This window comes from Amia ocellicauda, chromosome 4 (genome assembly GCF_036373705.1).
Source record: "Amia ocellicauda isolate fAmiCal2 chromosome 4, fAmiCal2.hap1, whole genome shotgun sequence".
Taxonomy (NCBI): domain Eukaryota; kingdom Metazoa; phylum Chordata; class Actinopteri; order Amiiformes; family Amiidae; genus Amia; species Amia ocellicauda.
This window is the reverse complement of record NC_089853.1, coordinates 501262-521128: the sequence shown is the minus strand read 5'-3', so window position 1 is coordinate 521128 and position 19867 is coordinate 501262. Positions and strand designations below refer to the sequence as shown.

Below are 19867 nucleotides of genomic sequence, written 5' to 3'. Positions count from 1 at the left end.
CCGCCTTTTACAGTAACCAGGTACAGCTCACAGCCCGGTGTTTACAGCGTGTGGTGCCGGGCAGGCCGGGTTACATAAAGTGGTGTTTGAGAGAGAGAGAGAGAGGCAAAGAGAGAAGATGGGAGCAAAACAGAGAAAGGGAAGAAGTAGAGGGGAGTGAAGACAGTGAGATTCATTGATTAAAACACAACCGAAAAGGAATCCATATACAGCAGTTCCATATATATTGTATTTTTTTTTTTTTATCACATTTATACAGATTTTGAAACATATAAAAAATGAGAGACAGGCAGTGTACCAGTGTGGAGAGGTCAGACAGCCCCACACCAGTGTGGAGAGGCCAGTGTGATGAGGTCAGACAGTGTGTGTGGACAGGTCAGTGTGGAGAGGTCAGGCTTAATAGAGTAGTGGAGCTCAACGAGGAAACAGCCCACGATATCCACACGCAGTCAGGTATACCCAGAGACATGCAGAGACATCCCTCTCTCATCCTCCCTCCCTCTTTTCCTCTCTCCCATCCTCTCTCCCTCCTTCTCTATTTACAGCAGCTCTTCTTGTAGTCGTTCTCTCTGGCCAGACAGAGTGCGCTGTCCACCTCCCTGTCCTGCTGCTCTGCCAACAGCCTGGAGAGAGAGAGGGTGAGAAAGAGAGATAAGGGAAGAGAACAGTCTAATGCAGTGTAGTACAGTATATTGCAGTCCAGTGCAGTGCAGTGTAGTACAGTATATTACAGTCCATTGCAGTGTAGTACAGTATATTGCAGTCCAGTGCAGTGCAGTGTAGTACAGTATATTACAGTCCAGTGCAGTGCAGTGTAGTACAGTATATTACAGTCCATTGCAGTGTAGTACAGTATATTACAGTCCAGTGCAGTGCAGTGTAGTACAGTATATTACAGTACAGTGCAGTGTAGTATAGTACAGTATATTACAGTCCAGTGCAGTGTAGTACAGTATATTACAGTCCAGTCCAGTGTAGTGCAGTGTAGTACAGTATATTACAGTCCAGTGTAGTGTAGTACAGTATATTACAGTCCAGTGTAGTGCAGTGTAGTACAGTATATTACAGTCCAGTGTAGTGTAGTACAGTATATAACAGTCCAGTGTAGTATAGTGAAGTAAAGTATATTACAGTCAGCCCAGTGCAGTGTAGTACAGTATATTACAGTCCAGTGTATTGTAGTACAGTATATTACAATCCAGTCCAGTGCAGTGTAGTACAGTATATTACAGTCAGTCCAGTACAGTGTAGTATAGTATATTACAGTCCAGTGTAGTGCAGTGTAGTACAGTATATTACAGTCAGTCCAGTGCAGTGTAGTACAGTATATTGCAGTCCAGTGTAGTGCAATGTAGTACAGTATATTACAGTCCAGTGTAGTGCAGTGCAGTACAGTATATTACAGTCAGTCCAGTGCAGTGTAGTACAGTATATTACAGTCCAGTGTAGTGCAGTGTATGTAGTACAGTATATTACAGTCCAGTGTAGTGTAGCTTAGTACAGTATATTACAGTACAGTGCAGTGTAGTACAGTATATTACAGTCAGTCCAGTGCAGTGTAGTACAGTATATTACAGTCCAGTCCAGTGTAGTGCAGTGTAGTACAGTATATTACAGTCCAGTCCACTGCAGTGCAGTGTAGTACAGTATATTACAGTCCAGTCCAGTGTAGTGTAGTGTAGTACAGTATATTACAGTCCACTGTAGTGTAGCATAGTACAGTATATTACAGTCCAGTGCAGTGTAGTGCAGTGTAGTACAGTATATTACAGTCAGTCCAGTGCAGTGTAGTACAGTATATTACAGTCCAGTCCAGTGTAGTGCAGTGTAGTACAGTATATTACAGTCCAGTCCACTGCAGTGCAGTGTAGTACAGTATATTACAGTCCAGTCCAGTATAGTGTAGTGTAGACAGTATATTACAGTCCACTGTAGTGTAGCATAGTACAGTATATTACAGTCCAGTGCAGTGTAGTGCAGTGTAGTACAGTATATTACAGTCAGTCCAGTGCAGTGTAGTACAGTATATTACAGTCCAGTGTAGTGTAGTACAGTTTATTACAGTCCAGTGTAGTGTAGTACAGTTTATTACAGTCCAGTCCAGTGCAGTGTAGTACAGTATATTACAGTGCAGTGTAGTGTAGTGAAGTACAGTATATTACAGTCAGTCCAGTGCAGTGTAGTACAGTATATTACAGTCCAGTGTAGTGTAGTACAGTATATGCAGTCCAGTGTAGTGCAGTGTAGTACAGTATATTACAGTCCAGTGTAGTGTAGTACAGTATATTACAGTCCAGTGTAGTGCAGTGTAGTACACTATATTACAGTCCAGTGTAGTGTAGTACAGTATATTACAGTCCAGTGTAGTGCAGTGTAGTACAGTATATTACAGTCCAGTGTAGTGTAGCTTAGTACAGTATATTACAGTCCAGTGTAGTGCAGTGTAGTACAGTATATTACAGTCAGTCCAGTGCAGTGTAGTACAGTATATTACAGTCCAGTGTAGTGTAGTACAGTTTATTACAGTCCAGTCCAGTGCAGTGTAGTACAGTATATTACAGTGCAGTGTAGTGTAGTGAAGTACAGTATATTACAGTCAGTCCAGTGCAGTGTAGTACAGTATATTACAGTCCAGTGTAGTGTAGTACAGTATATGCAGTCCAGTGTAGTGCAGTGTAGTACAGTATATTACAGTCCAGTGTAGTGTAGTACAGTATATTACAGTCCAGTGTAGTGCAGTGTAGTACAGTATATTACAGTCCAGTGTAGTGTAGTACAGTATATTACAGTCCAGTGTAGTGCAGTGTAGTACAGTATATTACAGTCCAGTGTAGTGTAGTACAGTATATTACAGTACAGTGCAGTGTAATGCAGTGTAGTACAGTATATTACAGTCAGTCCAGTGCAGTGTAGTACAGTATATTACAGTCCAGTGTAGTGTAGTACAGTATAGTACAGTGCAGTGTAGTGTAGTGTAGTACAGTATATTACAGTCCACTGTAGTGTAGTGTAGTACAGTATATTACAGTCCAGTGCAGTGTAGTGCAGTGTAGTACAGTATATTACAGTCAGTCCAGTGCAGTGTAGTACAGTACATTACAGTCCAGTCCAGTGTAGTGCAGTGTAGTACAGTATATTACAGTCCAGTGTAGTGTAGTACAGTATATTACAGTGCAGTGTAGTACAGTATATTACAGTCCAGTGTAGTGTAGTACAGTATATTACAGTCCAGTGTAGTATAGTGAAGTAAAGTATATTACAGTCAGCCCAGTGCAGTGTAGTACAGTATATTACAGTCCAGTCCAGTGTAGTGCAGTGTAGTACAGTACATTACAGTCCAGTCCACTGCAGTGCAGTGTAGTACAGTATATTACAATCCAGTCCAGTGTAGTGTAGTGTAGTACAGTATATTACAGTCCACTGTAGTGTAGCATAGTACAGTATATTACAGTCCAGTGCAGTGTAGTGCAGTGTAGTACAGTATATTACAGTCAGTCCAGTGCAGTGTAGTACAGTATATTACAGTCCAGTCCAGTGTAGTGCAGTGTAGTACAGTATATTACAGTCCAGTCCACTGCAGTGCAGTGTAGTACAGTATATTACAGTCCAGTCCAGTGTAGTGTAGTGTAGTACAGTATATTACAGTCCACTGTAGTGTAGCATAGTACAGTATATTACAGTCCAGTGCAGTGTAGTGCAGTGTAGTACAGTATATTACAGTCAGTCCAGTGCAGTGTAGTACAGTATATTACAGTCCAGTGTAGTACAGTGTAGTACAGTATATTACAGTCCAGTGCAGTGTAGTGCAGTGTAGTACAGTATATTACAGTCAGTCCAGTGCAGTGTAGTACAGTATATTACAGTCCAGTGTAGTACAGTGTAGTACAGTATATTACAGTCAGTCCAGTGCAGTGTAGTACAGTATATTACAGTCCAGTGTAGTGTAGTACATTGTACTACAGTCCAGTGTAGTGTCGTACAATATATTACAGTCCAGTGTAGTGTAGTACAGTATATTACAGTCCAGTGTAGTGTAGTACAGTGTACTACAGTCCAGTGTAGTGTAGTACAGTATATTACAGTCCAGTGCAGTGCAGTGTAGTATAGTATATTATATTCCAGTCCAATGCAGTGTAGTACAGTGTATTACAGTCCATTGCAGTGTAGTATAGTGTAGTACAGTGCAGTATGAGGGGGTGGGGGTGCTTACCTGGCCAGGTTTGTCATTGACTCCTCGATGTTGAAGCCCGACTTTGCACTGCACTCATAGAACACGGCCTGGAACTCCTGTGACACCCAACACGCACGCACATGTACAGACACACACCCAAAACGACATTCATTGTTTTTGTATTAGTAACTATTTTTGCATTACACTTTTTCCTAGTTGTACAAACTGTACCCCAGTATGACACTGTACTGCAGTATAACACACTGTACCAGAGTATGACACTGTACCACAGTATAACTCACTGTAGCCAAGAATTACACAATGCACCGAAGTATGACACACTGTAGCCCAGAATGATACACTGCAGACCAGTATGACACACTGTAGCCCACCTCTGCCAGTCGTCGCCCATCTCTGGCAGCCACCTCTCTCTCTCTCCCCCGCTCCCCCTCTCTCTGCGCCACCATGTCCGTCTTATTGCCCAGGAGGAACAGAACTGCCCCCTCTGCCAGCCCCTCCTGGGAGAGAGCGACAGAGAGAGAGAGGAGGAAGGGAGAGAGAAAGAGAGTATTAATAATCAGTGGATAAAGGCCTAATTCAGCCCTGCATGCATTGTTTGGTGTATTTCTCTTTACTTTCAATATATTTTTACAGAACTCTGCATGCAGGGTTTCTGTAGGGTGTTTGTCCCATGTTGTGAACTCCTGGTTGGTGATTGGTCCCCACACTTCACTGCCATATAAGGCAATTGGTGGAATTATACTTTGGAAAATTTTGAGCCAAATTTTGACAGGAGGATGAATATTATACAGCCGCCTCTTTATGGCATGAAAAGCCCTGCGTGCTTCTCCTTCAGTGCGTTCAGGCTGGTTAAAGCTCCCAGAGGCGCTGATGGACCGACCCAGGTGTGTGTCACTGGTGCTGTGCTCTAGGACGGTGCTGCCCTGAGTGAAGTGGCCCTTGTTTCCCTGTTGGCCTCTGTCTCCCTCCCACTCTCCCTGTCTGTCCCTGCCCCCTCATCTGTGAGACCTGCACACAGCTGATCCAGTGCCTGACAGCGCAGAAGGAGGAGTGCGAGGTCACGTCGTACACGGCTAGAACCCCATCCGCCCTGCGTAGGTACTGCCGGGTCACACTGAGGAACCTGAGAGAGATGGGCTGCATTAAAGGGGAGGTGTGGTAAAGAGGTGGTGTGTTACACGGGCAGTGTGTTACAGGGGCAGTGTGTTAATGGGGCGGTGTGTTAAAGAGGCAGTGTGTTTGGCAGACCTCTCCTGTCCCGCTGTGTCCCAGAGCTGCAGGGCGACGGGAGTCGAGTCGACCATCACATTGCGCACTTGGAAATCCAGACCTGAGAGAGAGGGAGACAAAGGGTGCAGTGAGAGAGAGAGTGTGAGACCATGAGAGTGATGCAGTGAGAGAGTAAGAGTGACGCAGTGAGAGAGAGTGTGACACCGTGAGAGTAAGAGAGTAACACCGTGAGAAACTGAGAGTCACGCAGTGTGTGAGATAATGATAGTGACAGAGAGAGTGTGACACCATGAGAGAGTGAGAGAGTGAGATAGTGACAGTAACCCTACATTCACACTGCCCGCTCGCTCAACTCGCAAATCTGTGTGCAGACTGCCCGCTCGCAAGGGGCGAGTCTTATTTTTAAACTAGCCAGTAGAAAAGAGAAGGCACTTCAATATGCAGAGCACATCTGCCTCCCATTGGTTGTCGCCGAACTCCGTCACACTAATTTGCATAAAGTTGGTCATTGCTCAACTCTCACTGTCACTGTCGCCGGGAGATTTTGTCTCCGAGCGGAGCCCCGCCCCCTGTCGCCGGGAGTCGCGGCTCTCATTGGAAATGAATGGCAGCAAGTCGCTCTGTCGCGCTAGCGAGCGGGCAGTGTGAACGCACCTTAACACTGTGAGAGAGTGAGCGTGACGCAGAGAGAGAGTGAGAGTGATGCAGTGAGAGTGCCGCATTGCGTGAGAGAGTGACAGTGAGAGAGTGACACAGTGAGAGAAAGGGAGAGTGACCTCAATGCCAGGAGTATAAGGAACAAGATTGTAGGCCTCCTCTCGTTTGTAAACTTGCTTATGTTCTTATGTTCTTATGACACAGGGAGTGGGAGAGTCACACAGTGAGACAGAGAGTGAGAGAGTGAGTGAGTGAGAGAGTGACACAGACAGAGGGAGCCTCACCCACAGTGGCGCTTGTGTGGGGGTTGAAGGAGCTGCTGCAGTATCTCTGGATGATGGAGCTCTTCCCCACGCCAGAGCTGCCCAGGAACACCACCTTGAACACCCGCTGAGGAGCACCCTGCCATGGGGGAGGGGGAGGGAGCAGGGAGAGAGGAGTGCACAACGGGGAGGGAGAGACAGACGTAGTGAGAGAGAGTGGAGTGGATGAGAGAGAAAGAGAAAGTGAGGGGGTGAGGGCAGTGGGAGATTGAAGAGAGAGGGGGAGGAAGAGTGTAGGGAGGCAGGGAGAGGGGGTTAGATAGAAAACATGCCAATCAGATACAATCAATTAATATATTCATAATTAATTTATATATGCATAATACATTTGATTTAATGTTTGATCATCAACTCACTTTGGTCCCCTCAGGCTGACCTCTCGGTGAACCCTTCACTCCCACGTCCTCTTCCTGTTCAGTCCCCGCCCCTTCCTGTCGAAGCTTCTGTTCGCCTTCGTCCGGCTGTCCGTCGCCGTCATCTCCTCTCTCATTGGACGCATACTTCTTCCTGTTGGGCTCCGAGGTCACTTCCTCAGAGGCCTGACTGGTCAGATCTAGAGAATTCAACTGTCTGTTCAAAAATATGAAACCGGAAGGAGGGAGACAGAGAAAAGTTACTTATTCATTTTTAAGTGTTTTCCAGACATTGCTAGAATTGACCTCTCTTCTTCCCTATACCCCTTTCCCCCATCTCTCTCTACAATCTCCTCCATCTCCTTCTCCCCCCATTCTTAATCCCCCTTTCGTCCCACAAAGCCCCTCTGCAAAAATAAAAAACACTCCAGCACCAAGTCCCACCCCAGCCCAAACCAGCGTCCAATGAGAGAGCGGAGAGACTGACGTCTGACCGTTTGATTGGCTTGTCCTCCAGCAGGTAGTTGCCAATCACTGAGCCCTTCTTCAACAGGGGCTTAGTGGGGTGAATAGCCTGGAGAGAAGAAGAACAAGGGGCAGAGAGAAGCAGGGAGGGAGGGAGGGAGGGAGGAAACAGTGATTGGCACAGGTTAGTATAGACACTGATCAATGCACTTAAACAGACAGAGTGGAGGGGGCATTCAGGCAGTGACTGCATACTACAGTACAGAAGCTCTTAAATGAGAGAGAGAGGGGAAAAGGGAGACAGAGGGACAGACGGGGAGAGTGGGATGCTGGGGAGGACCTAATGCATGCTGACTGGTCACTGTGGTACATTAAGACTGCACTGAGTCTGAGACAGAGATGCACAGAGACAGAGGGAGAGAGAAAGAGAGAAAGGGAGGGAGGGAGAGATACACACAGACAGAGGGAGAGAGAGAAAGAGAGAGAGGGAGAGGGAGACATGCATAAACATCAATATTTAGTTAGTAACAGCAGTAGTTTAAAAAACAAACAGATGGCAGTTGGTTGGCTGGTTGTTGGTTGTGCGTTGGGTGTTGAGTTGGTTGTGTGTGGTCACTGGCTGGCGAAGTGGTCAGTTATTAGCCATTGGTTGGTAGTTGGTTGGTTGATAGTCAGTGGATTGTTGATATGTTAACATCTGGCCTGTTGCCTCTTGGTCAATGGTCTGATATGTGGCAGTGCTTTATTGTTTGGTTTTTGGTTGATTGTTGTTCAGTGTCAGCTGGTCAGTAGCTGCAGGACAATAGGTTGTCGGTTGGGCAATGGTCTGTCAGTGGACGCATTGATGGTTGTTGGCCCTTGGTTTTGCTGTGGTTGGTCAGTAGATTGTTGGTTGGTTTGCTTCGTTGGAGGATTGTTGGCCCATGGTCTGTCCTCTTCCTCTGCTGCAGTTAGTCTGAGAGTGCTTCTTCAAAAAATCATCTCCACAAACACAACACAACAAAACACAGCAAGGCACAGCACACCCTCACCAGGATACACACGCACAATAAACACACTATGAGACACACACACACACACACACACACACACAATAAATACACTGTGAGCCCCCCCCACACACACACTTACACTGCGATCCACACACAATAAACACAATGTGAGACACACACACATTTGTACGGACACTGTTTTATTCAGCATTGTTCCAACACAGAGCACACAGATACTGACCCTGAGTGCCACTGCACTGCACAATACTGCACAACCACACAGGGGAGCAAAGACACAAAACACTGCCCCTAATACATACACACTTATATGTGTATTCAAACACATGAATACGTTAATACACACTGACACCCTAATACACACACGTACACTCCTATACTCTGGCTCCTACACACACTAAGACACTAAGTCACTGACACATACAATCTGATACATTGACGCACTATCCACGCACACAAGCACACACTCTGTCAGTTTGAAATGATCATAGCAAGCCTGAGATTAGTTTCTTAAATAAATTTTGAATCGCCAATTATTTTCTTTCTCCCTTTAATTTTTAAACCTCCCATTGTGTTACTGCATCTCAGATCGTCACCACGTCTCCCGCCCCAACACACACATGGGGAGGGTGAGGAAGCACAACCGGGATCCTCCAATCCCAGCTGCCCTCGAGCCACCCTGGGCAGCCCCCATAAGTTACACACACACAAAATACACAGGACACACGACACACAAATATATACATATATGAAAGAGATGCACAGACCAGTCCAGCCCAGTGGAGTATACAGAAACACACAAGCAACAGACAGCAGCGTCTGATTCACAATAACGCATCTTCCACTGGTCCCGAGCCAATCAGTTCACACCAATACAGAGTAGTTCAAACCCGGACAGACCAGTAGAGACCAGCCCTCACCATTACAGAGCAGTACAGTCCAGTACACTGTTCACCAGTACACACCACCACAACTGTAATGACCAGTAAAGATTAGCAGAGACCAGTACAGGGTACCACAGACCACTATAGACCAGCACAGCCCAGTACAGCCCAGCCCAGTGTAACACAGAACAGTACAAACCAGTTGAGTCCTGTACAGTACGGGCAGCATGCGGAAGTGGGTGAGGAGGTTTGGGGGCAGGACTAACAGGGGTACACAGGGTGTGTCCAGTTGGGGTGGGTGTGTCCACACGGGAGGCTTGCATAAAGGGGTGGAGACAATAGGAGCCTCTGTCTGAAACTAACCGACTGCTGAGCCTGACGGACATCCTTCTCGTCTTTAAGCTTCCTGTTCATCTCCCTGAGAGAGAAAGAGGGAGGGGGAGGGGGAGAGAGAGGTAGGGATGGAGAGAAAAAGAAAGGAAGAGGGAGGGATGGAGGGAAGGAGAATGAACTGGGAGTCAGCCGGTGTTGCTCAATCAGGGTCTGTACTACACCACTGATTACTGAACACTCAGTACAGACACACTGACCAGCACTGCTCTACTGCACTGTCATACTACAGACAGACAGACAGACAGACAGACTACCTGAGCAGTTCCAGCTGTCTCATCAGACTCTCCTTCTCCCTCTGCATGTTCTTAGACACCTTCAACACATCCCTGCAGCGGAGAGACCCACAGATACACACAGTTGTTACATCTTGCTGCTGTAACAACTACACTGCCTGGAGGGGAGGCACCATGAGGCCTGTGCCTTAGATTTATTTTCTCCTACATGCCATCCATAGGAGTTTGTGTAGTGTGTGCGTGTAGTGTGTGTAGTGGGTGTGTAGTGTGTGAGTAGTGTGTTTGAAGTGCATGTAGTGTGTGTGTAGTGTGTGTGTACCTCTCCTTCTCCCTGTGTTGCTGCAGGGTGTGCTGCTCTGTACTGTGGATCAGACTCTGTGCTCTCTCCAGCTCGCACCGGCTCCATTCCAGCTGTTCCCGCAGCTCCGTGTTGAGCACACGCAGGCGTTCGTTCTGCACACGCATGTCGGCCTGCTGTGCACTCAGGGCATGCACCTCGCTCTCCAGCTGCGGGGGGGCGGGGGGAGGATACATATATAATAAACATTCTCTCCCCCTCTCCTCTTCCCTCTCCTCTCCTCTTCTTCTCTCCTGGCCTTCTCTTCTCTTCTCTTCCCTATCCTCTCCCCCTCTCCTCTTCCCTCTACTCTTCTCCTCTCCTGGCCTCCTCTTTTCTTCCCTATCCTCTCCCCTTCTCCCTTTCCCTCTCTTCTCCCCCTCTCCTCTCCCGTCACCTTTCCCTTCCCCCCTCCCATCTTCCCTCCCCTCTTCCCTCTCACCTCTCCCCTTCCTTCTCCTCTTCCCCCTCTTTCTATCTCCTTCTCACTCCCCCACACCTCTCTCTCTGTCTGTACCTCTTTCCCCTCCTCTCTCTCTGTCTGTACCTCTTTCCCGTCTCTCTCTCTGTCTGTACCTCTTTCCCCTCCTCTCTCACTGTCTGTACCTCTTTCCCCTCCTCTCTCTCTGTCTGTACCTCTTTCCCGTCTCTCTCTCTGTCTGTACCTCTTTCCCCTCCTCTCTCACTGTCTGTACCTCTCTCTCCCCTCCTCTCTCTCTGTCTGTACCTCTCTCCCTCCTCTCAAATTCAAATTCAACTTCAAAACCAACTTTATTGGCATGAGATGTTTACACTCTCTCTCTGTCTGTACCTCTCTCTGTCTGGCCGCTATGCTCTCCAGCTCTTGCTCTCGTCTCCTCAGTTCTCTCTCCAGCTGCTGGCTGCGGTCGCTGTGGCGCACAGAGTCCTGCCAGGGAAGTCAATAGCACAATTAACCAATTACCCAGATGTTACTCAACTAAGCAAGCAACCCAAACACACAGAGTCCAGACGGCCAGCACAGCGCCTCCTACAGCACAAGCACAACACTTTGCTCTACTGGCTGGACGTACCAAGTGTACAGCTTCACACACAGCACTGAACTGTCTCTCCAGCCCAGTGCCTGGCTGCATTAAACAACCTCAGTGAATTCCCCCATTAGTTTTCATTTTAAAAACAGATGGTTATTTCTTAACTATGTTATACTTTTGGTTTTGTTAATATTTAAAACCTGCATTTTAATATTTGGGTGTCCATTAATTAATGTCTAGTCTAACAGTCTACATGCAGTTAAGAATATTTTGAACAAAAAAGAAGGAATGCCTAGTTCCCTGTCCTACACACACATGCATGTTGTGCTGCCATATTCATACATTTATAGTTAAAGGGGAACTGCACCAAGCATCCATAATTTCTCAGGTTATTTTATCTGTAGTGCAGTGAGTTTCTCATGTCCAGCTCATGTACCAGAAATCAGATCGAGAAACATGCCGTGCGAACTGAGCAAGCGCAGTGTAGGGAAGTGTAGACCGTGCGTGCACAGTCCGCACTCTGCTCAGCCTACACGGCAGCCCCCTGAATAAAATAGTCAAGTACAATAATAGCGACAGTTCTGAGTGGTGAAATACACTTTCTATGACTACAAACCGATGGATCTTTGGGGAAAATTGGGTGATGGGGCCATCGAACGAGCATAAAATGTTATTTTTAATGATTTCCATGACTTTTCAGATTTCCCCCATTGACTCCAGCAACACAGCTCCAGAGTTCACACCCCGCGACATCATTATTGCTTTATTTTGAAAGGTTGGATATTTAACAGATTACAATTAAATGCAGTTTGTGCTTCTAATTCCCATTCCAGCATCTCAGATACAGCTCTGGAAAAAAATAAGAGACCACTGCAAATTATTCTTAAATCAGCATCTCTACATATATGGCAGTGATTCCATTCCAGTCTGCTGAATTCCAACACAGGCACAGCTCATTCTACTGAATGAGGTACTGATTAGGTGATCACCTGAACCAAATCTTATTTAACGAGGAAAAGTATAAAAACCACTGCTGTGGTCGTCACTATCCTCTTGCAATAGGACCAGCTGGATGGCAAAAACAGTGCTAGTAGTACCTCAAAAGTAATTGGAATCAAAAAATTACTATTGACCATGCCAAAAGAGTTTGAAAGGAAGAATGAGGAAAAGAGTGAGGAAAAGAAGGGTTCAATTCTGGCTTTACTGGCAGAGGAATACAGTGAGCGTCAGGTTGCTTTACACAGCCAGGTCAATCAAGGTGAGCATGGAGGACCACCAGATCAAGACCCTGTCATGGCCAGACCAATCTCCAGACCTGAACCCCATGGAAAACCTCTGGAATGTGATCAAGAGGAAGATGGATGGTCACAAGCCACCAAACAAAGCCGAGCTGCTTGAATTTGTGCGCCAGGAGTGACATAGTCTCCTAACATCAATGTGAAAGACTGGTGGAGAGCATGACAAGACGCATGACAGCTGTGATTGAAAATCAGGGTTATTCCACCAAATATTGATTTCTGAACTCTTCCCAAGTTAAAACCTTAGTATTATTTTCTTTGCATTATTTGAGGTCTGACAACACTGCATCTTTTTTTGTTATTTTTACCAGTTGTCATTTTCTGCAAATAAATGCTCTAAATGACAATATTTGGAATTTGGGAGAAATGTTGTCAGCAGTTTATAGAATAAAACAAAAATGTTCATTTTACCCAAACACATACCCATAAACAGTAAAACCAGAGAAACTGATAATTTTGCAGTGGTCTCTTAATTTTTTTCAGAGCTGTATTTGAAATATATAACGTCTGTCAAACTGGTAGTTGTTCATCATTTTTGTAGTCTTTAGTTTTTAGTTCATTAGTTTTTCATCCTCATCCCGTGTATCCATGGGATTTTTTCTCTCTGACACCCTTGTTTGAAGCTCAGCCTCATCTTCACTGTCAATGTGTAGAAATGCAGCCATTATAAAAAGGCTTTAAGGGAACTCAATTGAACCCTTAAGTTCTTAAGGCTTCTAAATTGTTTTATGCAACTGGCTGGAATGTAGCTCTCAATGCCATTACAGTGTTATTACAGTGATGTCACATTGATGTCACAGCACCTGGCTCTGCCGTTTCTCCCTCTCCTCTCTGATCTGATTCTCCATCTCCTCATACAGAGAGTGAACCTCCTGCTCATGGTCACACTCCCGCCTGAGAGAGAGAGAGGGAGGGAGAAATAAATGTTACAGTGAGAGTGTTACAGTGTAACAGTCAGAGAGTGTTAGTGTTACTGTGAGAGAGTGTTACAGTGTTAAACTGACATAGGAAGAGAGTGTGCAAGTGCTACAGTGTTACAGTGAGTGCGGGGTTCTGACCGTCTGAGCGCGCTCTCCAGACTGTCTTTCTCTCGGCGCAGGTCCAGAATGTGGGCGGAGACTCGGCTCAGTAGCTCCTGTAAACCAATGAGCAGCTCCGGCCGCTCCTCCCTCAGCCCCGCCCACAGAGATTGGAGCCCCGCCTCACTGGAACATAACACACTCACAATGCATACAATATACAATACACACATAATATATATATATATATATAACACACATACAATACAAATATTTACAATACAAAAACATATATATATATAGGTAGTGTGTGATATTTGTGTGTTACATATACCACATATACAATATATAAGCCATATATATGCAATACACACACATTGTAATCTGCTGTTGTTGTTTCAATAAACACACACACACATACACAAACGCACAAACGCACACACACACACACACACATGCACACACACACACAGACAGACATACACACAGACTCACTTCTTGAATATGCTGCCCCCCCCCAGCTCCTTCAGAATCTGGGAGAGCTTCAGTTCTGCAGGGTCAGGGGTCACGGGGGTCTCGGCAGGCGCACCTCCCCATTCTGACCCCGCCTCCTCCCTAACCCCACCCTCACACAGCCCCCCCGTATCCACGCCCAGGAACTGACCTGTGGACAGAGAGAGAAAGAGTGAGACACTGACCCAGCACCATGCTGAACTCCAGAGGGGTGAGAGAGAGAGTGAGAGAGAGTGAGAGTGAGTGAGACACTGACCCAGCCCCATGCTGAACTCCAGAGGGGTCAGGTATCCGTTGGCGTCTCGGTCCAGACTGTTGAACACCGACTCCAGCTGCTCTGGGGACAGAGGGAGCTCACTCTGCAGCCTCTGACAGAGCAAGAGAGGCGTTAATACACACTCACACTCACACTCACAAACACTCACATTCTCTCTCACACACACACATAGTCCCCCTACGCCCCCACTAGAACATAAGAACATAAGAAAGAGTCCAATCAATAGCAGGCCATTCGCCCCATCGTGCTCGTTTGGTGTCCTTTAATAACTCAGTGATCCAAGGATCCTATCCAGTCTGTTTTTGAATGTTCCCAAATTGTCTCTTCAGCCACATCGCTGGGTAGTTTGTTCAGATTGTGACGCCTCTCTGTGTGAAGAAGTGTCTCCTGTTTTCTGTCTTGAATGCCTTGAAGCCCAATTTCCATTTGTGTCCCCGGGTGCGAGTGTCCCTGCTGATCTGGAAAAGCTCCTCTGGTTTGATGTGGTCGATGCCTTTCATGATTTTGAAGACTTGGATCAAGTCCCCACGTAGTCTGCTCTGTTCCAGGGTGAAGAGGTTCAGTTCCTCAGTCTCTCAGTAGGACATTCCCTTCAGACCTGGAATAAGTCGGGTTGCTCTCCTCTGAACTGCCTCTAGAGCAGCGATATCTTTCTTGAAGTGTGGAGCCCAGAACTGTCCACAGTATCCAGATGAGCTCTAACTAGTGCATTGTACAGTCTGAACATCACTGCCCTTATTCTACACTTTTGACAATATGCCCTAGCATTGTGTTTGCCTTTTTTATTGCTTCCCCACATTGTTTGGATGGAGAAAGTGAGGAGTCCACATAGACTCCTAGGTCTTTCTCATGCGTTACTTCATCTAGTTCTATTCCTCCCATAGTGTAATTATAGTGGACATTTTTGTTACCTGCGTGTAATACCTTGCACTTGTCCACATTGAATTTCATCTGCCAGGTGTCGGCCCACAACTGAATATTATCTAAGTCCCTTTGAATAGCCTGTGCTGCCGAGATTGTATCTGCTGAGCCACCTATTTTAGTATCATCTGCAAATTTGACAAGTTTGCTAACTATCCCAGAGTCTAGTACTCCCCACCCCCTCACCTGCATGTCCCTCTTGGTGATGAAGCCCTTCTCCTCCTTGTCACACAGCTGGAACAGCTCTCGGGCTTTCTCCAGCGTCTCCTGCTTCCGCCCGCCCGCCCACAGGGCCCTCTCCCTGGGGCTGCCCAATGCCACGAGCCCCCTGCCTCGGCCCGGCCTGGGGCTCCGCAGGCCCTGGAACCTGGGGGTGCACCCCCCATGCCCCTCACCCTCCCCCACCAACTCCTCCCCCCCGGACAGCCACTGAGCCATCCGCCTGGGGAGAGAGGGAGAGAGAAAGAGAGAGAGAGAGAAAGGGAGAGTCTTAATACGATTGTACAGAGACACACTCACTCACACACACAGAGGAAGTGAAAATGTTGTGCTTGTTATTTTCTGGCTCACTGCAACTGTTGAGAAAATCTGGTTTTGTAGAAACTGGGAAACAACAGCACTGACAACCCTGTACTGAACACACTGCACTCTACTAAACAGACTGTACTGAACACACTGTACTCTACTGAACACACTGTACTGAACACACTGCACTCTACTAAACACAATGTACTGAGCAGTTGCAGCACACTGACAGAGTAAGGGGCAGTGTGTGTGTGGGGGGGGGGATGGGGTCAGTGTAGTACAGCTCACTCCAGGATGTGTACAGTGCTGTAGATACTGTAGGAGCTGAGTAAACAGAGAAATACAGGACAGTCACACTCTCTCTCTCACACACACACACACACACACTCTCTCTCTCGCTTGCTCGCTCTCTGTTCCAGGATGTGACTGTGATATAAGAGGATAATGTCTTGTGAGGTAGTCAACAAACACAGAGAGAAGAAGGAGAGAGGGAGAGAGAGGAAGTAGGAAGAAGGAAACAGAGAAAAAGACTGACTTTTAAACACCTTTATTACATTATTTCATTTCCCAAAAAAGAGAGAGAGAGAGAGAGAGAGGGAGAGTGAGCAAGAGAGCAAGAACAATGCAAATACAGCCTTTAAAGAAATTTGCATTGTGACAGCCGTGTGATCGGAGCGTTTACAGAGAGATGGAGACTTAGATAGAGATGGGGAGAGAGAGAGAGGTGAGGAGGAAAGAGAATGGAGACAAGGCACTCCAAGGAAAGGAAAGGGAAGAGGGGGTGAGAGAGAGAGAGACTTGAAGAAGGTAGTTGTTGGTCTATGGTGGTTTCACTGGGTTACTTTGGTCATGGAAACTAGAGAGAAAACTGAATTTGAATAGAGAGAGAGAGAGAGAGAAAGTGGTAGAAGGAGAGAAAGAGAGAGATTGAGAGACAGAGGGCTGAGGGAGAGGGAAGAGGAGGGGGCACAGAGAGCGAACAGATGAACACACACTTCTGTCTCCGTAGAAAAAAAAAAGTCGAATTCCAAGACACTTTAAATTGAACGCAGGGCAGCCTTGACCCGGGGGATATTCTCCCTTCTTGATTTGCTGAGAAACAGATTTTGAATGATAGTTTATTTTGTTTTTTTGCTTGTTTGTTTTTTAAAGTATTTTGTAATATAGAACCAATCTCTCTCTCTCTCTCTCTCTCTCTCTCTTTCTCTCTTCTGGGTGCACAGAGTGGTCAGTCTACTGTAGCCAGGCAGCCAGGTTGAAAACATTGTCAATATTTAACTCAGAAAGAGAGAGAAGGAAGCAAGAGAGAGTGACCTTTTGACTTTTAAATATACTTTATTAACTTATAAGAGAGTGAGACACTGATCCAACAAAACACAAATGTTTGATTATATACCAATCCCCCCCTCACACTCCTCCACCCCCCAGCTCATACCTCTACTCTACCCCCTCACTGCCCACTGCCTGGAGCGAGCCGATGCCGCACAGCGCACTGTAGCACAGTCCCCCTGCAGCTGGACTCCCGCTGCGTCAGCGCTGCCTCTTGTCTCCACTGCGTTTGTAAACAATTATAAAGAGCCGGTCTTCCTTGACCAATTAGAAAGTTGATTAACTCGCTTTGCTCTCTGTATTTGTTACCACGCTGCAATCCAAAACTATGACCAGCTGTGTTCAAAACCAAGTGGAAACCCGTTACCCACCCGGGTGACGGACCAATCACTGAAACAATGAAACAGGTTCTTGTGAGTGCAGGCCACCAGCCCTCTCAGCCAGGGGCGGTACAGGCCCTGCCATGCAGGCATCACGTCTCGATCATTCTCTCTCTCTCTCTCTCTTTTCTGGGTGCACAGAGTGGTCAGTCTGTTATAGTCAGGCAGCCAGGCTGAAAACATTGTCAATATTTAACCCAGAAAGAGAGAGAAGGAAGAGAGAGAGAGGCAGGGTGTGTTGTGGCCACAGAGTTACAGTCACTCCCTGGATTAAACTGTTGGAACTGGGAGGGAGGGAAGGAGAGAGAAAAAGAGAGAGACTCTCCACTCTTCTTGTCTTTCTTTTCCTCCTTATCCCCACACTTCCCTTCTCCCTCTTCCCAGTCCCCACTCTGCTCTCCTCTGTCTAACCCCATCATTCTCCACCTCCCATCCTCTCCCCTCTTCTCCCCCTGCCTGCTCTCTCTCTCCAGTAGAGAGCTGGTTGAGCTCAGTGACTGACAGGCAGTGACAGTGTAAGACCCCCCCAGGTACAGGTGATTAACAAGCTCGCTTGGCTGATTACTTAGTTCCACCTGGTGGTTTTACAGGGCAGAGATCCCTCAGGGCTTTAACGAGCTGGTTAACGAGCGGACTGAGGGACTGGAGACACTGTGGCCCACTCTGACCCTCCAGCAGTGCTGAGCTGTAATACTGCTCTGTCAAACTACTGTAATGTACAATACTGTGCTGTAGAATTACTGTACTTTACTGTATAATACTGTGCAATTTTGTACTGTATAATACTGTGCTGTGTAATATTGTACTGTACAATACTGCGCTATAGAATTGCTGTACTGTAATACTGCACAGTTTGAGTACTGATTCACCATATAATACTGCACTGTACTGTATAATTGTGCAGTTCACTCTATTGCACTGTACTAGCGCTACAATGTCATTTCCACTGCACTGCCCTCCACACATTATATAGCGGGTACAGTGTGTGTGTGTCCATTCACAACACAGTGACTTGTAATGTTTGATTTACAGCCAGCACAGCAAATATTAACAGCGTGTTTAATGACACATCACCGCACTGTCCCCAGGCTTGTACCTCACACACCACAGTGACACACAAACGACACGGGTCTCTCTCTCCACCAGGACACACCACTGGCTCCAATAATACATATAATCATCATGATCACAATAATCGCGCCTGCAGTGACACAGCAGAGCAGAGACCAGCGACTGCGCGCTTGACATGCCTGTCTGGCGTCGCCGGCGGTACCATATGCGACTCTGAATTCCTCGAATAGCGCCATGTGTGGAAATAAACACACACACGTACAGAGAGAGAGAGAGACAGACAGACAGAGAGCTCCGTGTCAGCCCGGTCACTCACCTGTCCGTGTCGGCGGTGTCTCCGCTAACAAACAGGTGCAGCTCCCGGTCCTGCACTGTACCTGCCGCCCACCTGGCTGCCGGCCCGCCGCGCTCTCCTCCCACGATGCGGGACTGCTGTGTGTACTCTCTCCCTCTCTCCCTCCCTCTGTGCAGTAGGTGTGTATGAGGTGTTGAAACTTTACCCTCCTCTCCTCCCTTCCTCCCTCTCTCTCTCTGTGTCCAGTAGAGTACACATCCCCCCCGCTGTGTAAATGAAGCGTTACTGTCTCACTTGTTTTGTAAAATATACTTCAATATATTAAACAGACGCCCACAGACTTTCCAGAACAAAATGCAAATAAACTAATGATCTATCAATATAGACTGCATATAATCCCTGTTAATGTTAATGTGTTTTGCAGAGAGAATATCAGATCCAGAAAATAATAATAATAATAATAATAATAATAATAATAATAATAATAATAATAATAATAATAATTGTTAGGACTCTTTCTATGGAACTTTACAATTAGAAATATACAAAAATACACTCACACACACAAACACACTACTCTCTCTCTCTCTCTCTCTCTCTCTCTCTCTCTCTCACACACACACACACACACACACACACACATTATTATTTATTTATTTATTATTAGGCACCCTTATCCAGGGCGACTTATAAAACATACGAGCATTATAAAAGTGCAATACAGTCTAGAATTACAGATCAAAACAGTACAAATTACAAGTTGAAAAAATAGTTACTACAGTTAAGTCCTACATCCTAGATTAGTGAGCTAATAATTGCAGACTCTCTCTCTCTCTCTCTCTCTGTCTCTCTCTCTCTCTCTCTCTCTCTCTCTCAGACACACAGTAAACTCCCTCTCGCCTCCCCAGGCGCCCGTGTCTCCGCCCTGCGTCGCTCGCTCGGTCCTCCACGCCGCCAGGGGCGCTGCGGACGGGCAGCTCTCCGCTGTAGAGAGATCACGTTTCATAGTCATTACCGTATACACCAGAATATAGGCTCGCACCGGTACTTACTGTGATATCATAGCGCTGTTGCTGCGGCAGTGTGCTCGCAAGGGGGGGTGTAAGTATTCATTTTGAAGTGCCATGTTGAAATGCTTCGCTCTTGCGGGGC

The 19867-nt window shown here is 46.5% G+C and overlaps 1 protein-coding gene across 1 annotated transcript in view; it reads right to left on the bottom strand.

The window, feature by feature from the left end:
• Positions 1-211: 211 nt before the first annotated feature.
• The window catches only part of cracr2b (calcium release activated channel regulator 2B), a 28796-nt gene continuing 9140 nt past the window's right edge, over positions 212-19867 (bottom strand). Inside the window, exons 3-21 of the mRNA XM_066702931.1 lie at positions 19616-19699; positions 18737-18883; positions 15302-15557; positions 14174-14285; positions 13900-14068; positions 13444-13590; positions 13189-13279; positions 10889-10984; positions 10060-10247; positions 9762-9833; positions 9478-9532; positions 7250-7329; positions 6759-6972; positions 6364-6481; positions 5441-5522; positions 5201-5315; positions 4564-4689; positions 4211-4287; positions 212-623 (exon numbers count right to left, since the gene is read on the bottom strand). Coding sequence (XP_066559028.1) covers positions 536-623; positions 4211-4287; positions 4564-4689; positions 5201-5315; positions 5441-5522; positions 6364-6481; positions 6759-6972; positions 7250-7329; positions 9478-9532; positions 9762-9833; positions 10060-10247; positions 10889-10984; positions 13189-13279; positions 13444-13590; positions 13900-14068; positions 14174-14285; positions 15302-15557; positions 18737-18883; positions 19616-19699 — 2317 coding nt within the window. The 3' untranslated portion in view covers positions 212-535. The remainder of the gene's footprint in view (positions 624-4210; positions 4288-4563; positions 4690-5200; positions 5316-5440; positions 5523-6363; positions 6482-6758; positions 6973-7249; positions 7330-9477; positions 9533-9761; positions 9834-10059; positions 10248-10888; positions 10985-13188; positions 13280-13443; positions 13591-13899; positions 14069-14173; positions 14286-15301; positions 15558-18736; positions 18884-19615; positions 19700-19867) is intronic.